Raw genomic sequence first — 6685 nt, forward strand, 5'->3', positions numbered from 1 at the left:
AAGAAAAAAGAAAGTTACTAAAATTTTAAAAAGTTAAAAAAGAAAAAAGATTTGGGTTTGAGCCTAAGAGCAGCATGCAGCTGCTGAAGTGTTTGCTTTTTATTTTTATTTTGAGGGAGTCTCACTCTGATGTCAAGGCTGGAGTACAGTGTTGTGGTCTTGGTTCACTGCAACCTCTGCCTCCCAGGTACAAGCAGTCTTCCACCTCAGCCTCCTGAGTAGCTGGGATCGAAGGCACACACCACCATGGCTGGCTAATTTTTTTTTTGTGTGTGTGTGTATATATATATTTTATAGAAATGGGGTTTCACCATGTCACCCAGGCTGGTGTTGAACTCCTAAGCTCAGGTGATCCACCCTCAGCCCCCCAAAGTGCTAGGATTATAAGAATGAACCACAGTGCTGGGCCTATTTTACTTTTTTAATTTTTTTATTCTCTTACTTTTTTTTTTTTTTTTTTTGGAGACAAGGTCTTGCTGTTATGCAGTCTGGAGTGCAGTGGTGCCATCTCAGATCACTGCAACCTCTGCTTCCCAGGTTCAAGCAGTCCTCCCAGCTCAGCCTCCCTAGAAGATTTGACTGCAGGTATGTGCCACCACACCTGGCTAATTTTAAAATTTTTTGTAGAGATAAGGTCTCATGATACTGCCCGGACTGGTCTCGAACTCCTGGGCTCAGTCAAGTCAAACTTGTCTTTACAGTGGTCCATTACTCTTCTCATCCCTGTAACATCAGTGTAGGCACCGCCTCCTCTGGGAAGCCTTTGCTGACCTGAAGACTTAGCCTTTTTTGCTCCCTAAACTTCTCTTATTTTTATTTTTTAAATTTTTTCTGCTCCCTAAACTTTTCTCAGAGCACTTAGCTTCATACTAATTAAACGTTCATTAGTGAAATGATCTGATTAATGGTTGTCACTCTCAGATTCTAATTCTAAACTTTTTTTTTTTAAGACCCAGTCTTTGTTGAGACAGAGTCTTGCTCTGTCGCCCAGGCTAAAGTGTAATGACACGATCTTGGCTCACAGTAACCTCCGTCTCTGAGGTTCAAACGATTCTCATGCCTCAGCCTCCCGAGTAGCTGGGACTACAGGCATGTCCTATCACGCCTGGCAAGTGTTTTGTATTTTAGTAGAGGTGGAGTTTCTACCATGTTGGCCAGGCTGGTCTCAAACTCCTGACTTCAGGTGATCTGCCTGCCTTGGCCTCCCAAAATGCTGGGATTATAGGCGTGAACCACCACATCCGGCCTCTAAACTCTTTCGGCCCTGTCAGTCACCCAGCACTCAAAAGGCCCTGTCTCACCTGCCCTTTCAGGAGCTTGGAGGACAGTTCAAATCGCCCCCTCCCTGCACTCCTCTCACAGGACTGTGGGTGCAGCCAGCTCCAGTCCCCATGCCCAGCACAGAGGCAGGCATGGTGCCTGCTGCCTCAAAAGCTAGACCAGGAGAGTGGACAGCTGTACATCTAGGGTGCCCAGCTCAGTCCCAGGCCTCAGCAGAGCCTATCTTGCCTCACTCCGCACTGACCTGTGGCTGGTGATGAGTAAAACCTGGTGTGGGACTCTAGTGCCTCCCTTCAACTCACAACATACACATCAGGGCTTACAGCAGGAAAGGAAAGTCTTTATTCAGGGGGTGGGGGCTCTGGGCTGGCCATCACCACTGGGGACGCAGGGGGACCCTGGCGGTAGGCACCCAGCAGGATGGCATTGATGTGCTCCAAGGTCTGGTTGCTGAAGACCATGTTGAGGTGCTGTATCCCGTGCAGGGGCAGCAGGTGCACAGGCTGTGGCTGGCGGCCCCGCCAGAGGCCACAGAGCTCAGTGCTGCGCGTGGCCACCGTGTCATCACCATCCTCATAGAGCTCACCCACAGGGTCTGTGTAGGGGAAGCCGTGGTCGTAGATATAGGTGCGGGGCGTGGGCAGGCCCACGCCGTAAAGACAGTATACTTCCACACCAGGTGCTGGGAGTCCTGCCAGGAGGTCACGTGACTGCAGCCACATGTACCAGCCTTCCTCAAAGTGGAGGTCTGCAAAGAAGCGCTGGAAGTCCCTGCCTGTGTAGTTGAAGCTGGGTGTGGAAATGAACACATGGTCCTCAGGCCATGCCATGCGAGAGGGAAACATCCAGGGGGAGGTCGTCGTTATGCGCTGCTCCTCTTTCAGCTTGATGCTGGACATGATGGGGATGCCCTGGTTGTCACCTGTGGATATGGAACAAGGTGGGACAGGGAGCCAGTCCTGGCCCGCAACCTGCTGATTGTAGACTCAGCCAGATACTCCATCTTGTCCCTGCCCAATCTAGACACAGACTCTAAGCCACAGACTTCAGCAGGCCTGATATTCAGTGATGCTCACTCAATGTGGGCTTTTTCAGTGAGAAGCCCTGATGGCACCTCTGTTGGGTGGAGCTGTAGGGCTTCAAAAGGAGGGCAGGGGCAGGTGCCAAGGCTCACCCCTCTAATCCCAACACTTAGGGAGGCTGAGGCAGGAGGACCACTTGAGGCCAGGAGTCCAAGACCAGTCTGGGCAACATAGTGAGACCCTGTCTATACAAAATTTAAAAAAAAAAGGCCGGGCGTGGTGGCTCACGCCTGTAATCCCAGAACTTTGGGAGGCCGAGGTGGGTGGATCACGAGGTCAAGAGATCGAGACCATCCTGGTCAACATGGTGAAACCCCATCTCTACTAAAAATACAATAAATTAGCTGGGCATGGTGGTGCATGCCTGTAATCCCAGCTACTCAGGAGGCTGAGGGAGGAGAATTGCCTGAACCCAGGAGGCAGAGGTTGCGGTGAGCCGAGATCACGCCATTGCACTCCAGCCTGGGTAACAAGAGCGAAACTCTGTCCCAAAAAAAAAAAAAAAAAAAAATCAGCTGGGCATAGTGGAGTGCACCTCTAGTCCTGGCTATGGAGGAAGCAAAGGCTGGATGATTGCTTGAGTCCAGGAATTTGAGGTTACAGTGAACTACGATCACGCCACTGCACTGTAGCCTGGGTGACAGGGCGAGACCCCAGCTTAAAAAATAAATAAATAGGGCTGGGCGCAGTGGCTCATGCCTATAATCCCAGCACTTTGGGAGGCCAAGGCAGGCGGATGACGAGGTCAGAAGTTTGAGACTAGCCTGGCTAACATGGTGAAACCCTGTCTCTACTAAAAATACAAAAATTCACCAGGCATGGTGGTGCATGCATGTGATCCCAGATACTCATGAGGCTGAGGCAGGAGAATCACTTGAACCTGGGAAGCAGAGGTTGCAGTGAGCTGAGATTGTGCCACTGCACTGCAGCCTAGGCAACAGAGCGAGATTCCATCTCAAAATAAATAAATAAACAAACAAGTAAATATTTTTTAAAAGGGCAAGAGCCCAGCACAGTGGCTCACACCTGTAATCCGGCACTTTGGGAGGCTGAGGCAGGAAGATCACAAGCTCAGGAGTTAGACCAGCCTGGGCAACATAGCAACACCTCATCTCTACTAAAAAATAAAAATAAATTAGGTGTGGTGGTGCATGCCTATAATCTCAGCTACCCAGGAGGCTGAAGCAGGAGGATTGCTTGAGCTAGGGAGATTAAGGCTGCAGCTATGATTGTGCCACTGCACTCCAGCCCGGGTGACAGAGAGAGACTCTGTCTTAAAAAAAAAAAAAAAAAAGGCAGGTGGGGCTTCCTGAGGACTGGGGTGTGGGGATGGTGGGGGGTGTGTGACATGGTGGGGGGGGTGTGGCATGGTGGGGGGTGTGGCACGGTGGGGGGGGTGTGGGGATGCTGGGGGATGTGGGGACGCTGGGGGGTGTGGGGACGCTGGAGGTGTGCTACCTGTTCTCCCTTGGGCATGTGTCTCTCTGCTACTTGTGTGGCTTGTGCTGCAATGGGGGTCACAGAGTTGTGGTCCAGGAAGGGGGAAACGAGATGGGGTCTGTTTGATGTTTATTAGTGGTGTCTGATATATAATCCCAAGAGTGTTTTGCTCTCCAGACTGTGAGTCAGCTCCCAGGGTACAGCAGGTAGGTAGGTGGTAGCTGTGTCAGTGCTGGGCCCTGGTGCCACTCCCTAGGGAAGGGCAGGCGGGGCTCTGAGGGTCTGGCCCTAGCTCTGGCAGATCCATCCTCAGTAAAGCACATCCCTGGGCAAAGGCACTCATGCAAGTGGAAGGCAGGCAAGGGCCAGGTAGGCAGGTTCTGGGGCTACAAGGAACAAACCTGGGGGCAGAGAGCTGGGGTTTTCTTCCTTCCAGAGTTCACTGCCCCTTTCCCATCACTGACACAGACTCTGGAAGGAGCCACCCTAATTGCTCAGGCCAGGGTCACTGCTCTGGGGGCCAGTGACAGCAAGCTTGCCAGTCCAGGGGTGGTAGACAACACCCCCAGAGGCCACTGTGAGCAGGAGCTGCAGTGAAGGCAGGCCCAGGATCAGCTTCGTCTCACCACCCTCCCCTCTTTGGGCCTAAGTGATCAAGGCCCTCTCACCTGAAGCCAAGACCAGCATGGGCTTGATGGAGCCACCCCAGGGAGCCCCAAGAGAGATGAAGCCGTCGATGAAGCGGTCCTTCCAGGCCTGGGGCTGGCGCAGCAGGAAATAGAGCAAGTGTAGGCAGCCGAGGCTGTGGCCGATGAGGAAGACAGGCTTCCCATAGGCAGCGTACATCTCCTCCACCAGCCCCGCGAGCTTGTGGTAGTACTCTTCCTGCTGGCCTGAGGTGAGTGGAAGGGGTCAGGGCAGCTGGGGCAGGGCCACCTGTCCAGCCCCAAGCCTGTCCTCGGCAGAGACTCACCAGGTTCCAGCCGCCAGTCATAGGGGGCAGCGCGCACGGTCTCGTCCCGCACGTAGCCGTTGTTGACCAGGTTCTGTACCAGCGTGTGCAGGTACCCTGCAGGGGAGGCAGCAGCACTGGGAGCTTGGGCCATGCCTTCTTCGGGCCAGCACCCCGGCCTGGAGCCCCCGCCCTGCCCTCTGACACACACCTGCCAGCTTGCTGCTGTCCAGATACTCCACAGAGTAGGTCTTGCCAAAGCCAGGGACACGGATCTGGACACCAGGGGCGTTGGACACAAGCCCGGAGCTCCGGTTGTAGACAACCCTAGGGGCGGGGTGCCACTCAGCAGCCAGTAGCCAAGGGGCAGTGTGTGGGGGCTGGGGTGGAGCACGTGGCTGTACCTGGTGTTATCGATCCAGCAGTCTACCCCGAGGGGTAGGAACATGTTAAGATCCAGCCAGATGGTGAAGAAGTCCTCTGTCTTGCGGTAGCACATCCAGTTCACCACATCTGGTTTGTCCAGCTTGGCTTCTAGCTGATTCCCCAGGCAGCCGGGCACTGTGAGCAGCGGTCCTCACTCTGGACTCTGGATTCCCCCCGTGACCCTTACCCTGGTCACCCCAGATGCTGCAGTGACCAGACCTGCCCCCCACCTCCCACACCCTCAACCCCCAGGTACAAAGCACACTAACCCTCCCCTCCTCACATCCCCTCTCCCTGCTGTCCCCCCAGTAGCCAAAGCCCAGGCTTTCCCGAGGAGGAAGGTGCTGGGGTCGAGGCCGCTGACCCCTGCCTCTACAGAGCAAACACCCATCCTGGCACTCCCTTATTGCCAAAGTCCAAGGTGGGAACAGATAGGTTTGGGGGCGTGGGGGCTGGGCCTAGCAGGGCCGGGCATGGATGGGCCTCTCCTGCTTGCTGGTCCTAGGCTGGGCATCTTGTCTTTGGTGGGTGGGGGCTAAGGAAGGAGTGGTGGGGCTTGGCCCAGAGTCTGGTGTGGCTGTGGCTGACCACAGCTTGTGATAGCCCAGCCAAGACCTCAGACACACCCCATCCCCCACTCCGCCCCCCTGGGGTAGGCAACTGAGAGACAAAGCACTGGGGGAGAAGGGAGGGTCATTCCTCTACTGGACAAGCTTTTGGCCCCTCCCCACACTGAGGCAGGTACTAGAGTTTAAACAGGGCAGAGGGCTTTGGCTGGGTCGGCTGCTGGCGCGGTGCATCAGGGGCCTGGCGGGGGCTTACCGAGGATGACAGGCCGTGTGTGGTTACTGAGCTCAGCCTTGGGCGTGGTGTGCGGGGGAAAGAGCACATTGAAGAGCCAGAAGGGGGCGGCAGGAGGGAGCAGCAGCCCCAGCAGCAGTGGCACCCACTGCCATGGGGAGCCAGGCGGCCCCATTCCAGCCCTGGTGCCTACTGCCAGAGGAAGCAGCACTGGGCTGGCCTTATCTGGTGTGGGGGTGGGAGGGGCCCTAGGGCCAGTGGGAGGGACAGCCTGGCCAGTGGGGGTGGTGGCCAGAGATTGCCGGAAAGGGGCACAGCCTCAGGGGCCGGCTCTGGGTCTGGAATCAGTTCCGCCTTCTTCTCTTGGCGCCAGGGGAAACAGAGCCGGAACAGCAGGAGGCCCAGAATACACAATGTTTTATTGAAAAAGTCAGGCCTCAGCTCGCTGTTTCCATTCTGACTCAGCGTGGTGGGGGGCCCTGCCAGTAGTAGACTGAGCCAGATCTTCCTGCAGGCGGCTAGGCTGGACCCCTCCCTGGCTACCCTTCCCTTCGTCTCTGATGGTGACATCCAAACAATAAATATGCAATAAATAGCGCTCCTGGGCTGGGCTGGGCCAGCTACCTTCAAACCCCACTTGGCCCCCACCAGTCTTCTCTGGCCAGGACAGGCCTACTGGGGTGCTAGATGGTAAAGTCCCCAA

General features: G+C 55.3%; 1 protein-coding gene across 2 annotated transcripts; it reads right to left on the reverse strand.

Moving 5' to 3' along the window:
• Positions 1–1600: 1600 nt before the first annotated feature.
• LCAT (lecithin-cholesterol acyltransferase) lies at positions 1601–6668 on the reverse strand. Of its 2 annotated transcripts, none has more exons than XM_012468171.2 (6): positions 6004–6668; positions 5160–5316; positions 4967–5082; positions 4777–4872; positions 4472–4696; positions 1601–2203 (listed from the first exon to the last, which is right to left on the reverse strand). In XM_012468171.2, exons 1-6 carry the CDS (start codon positions 6155–6157, stop codon positions 1623–1625), a joined length of 1329 nt encoding a protein of 442 aa, XP_012323594.1. In that variant the 5' UTR covers positions 6158–6668; the 3' UTR covers positions 1601–1622. The 2 variants fall into 2 exon arrangements, with proteins under 2 accessions (XP_012323594.1, XP_012323595.1); XM_012468172.2 differs by having other exon boundaries at positions 5160–5369; positions 6004–6077.
• Positions 6669–6685: the final 17 nt, after the last annotated feature.

The sequence above is a fragment of the Aotus nancymaae genome, unplaced genomic scaffold, assembly GCF_030222135.1.
Source record: "Aotus nancymaae isolate 86718 unplaced genomic scaffold, 86718_ANA_hifiasm-v0.15.2.pri h1tg000030l, whole genome shotgun sequence".
Lineage (NCBI taxonomy): Eukaryota > Metazoa > Chordata > Mammalia > Primates > Aotidae > Aotus > Aotus nancymaae.

What these genes read in the sequence shown, in the direction of transcription:
- LCAT (XM_012468171.2), bottom strand. Translation starts at nt 6,157, where the DNA reads ATGGGGCCGCCTGGCTCCCCATGGCAGTGGGTGCCACTGCTGCTGGGG. An exon ending in CACACGGCCTGTCATCCTCG is followed by an intron (nt 5,317 to 6,003) that starts GTAAGCCCCCGC and finishes CGCTGCTCACAG; the next exon opens with TGCCCGGCTGCCTGGGGAAT. An exon ending in TGACTGGCGGCTGGAACCTG is followed by an intron (nt 4,697 to 4,776) that starts GTGAGTCTCTGC and finishes CACTCACCTCAG; the next exon opens with GCCAGCAGGAAGAGTACTAC.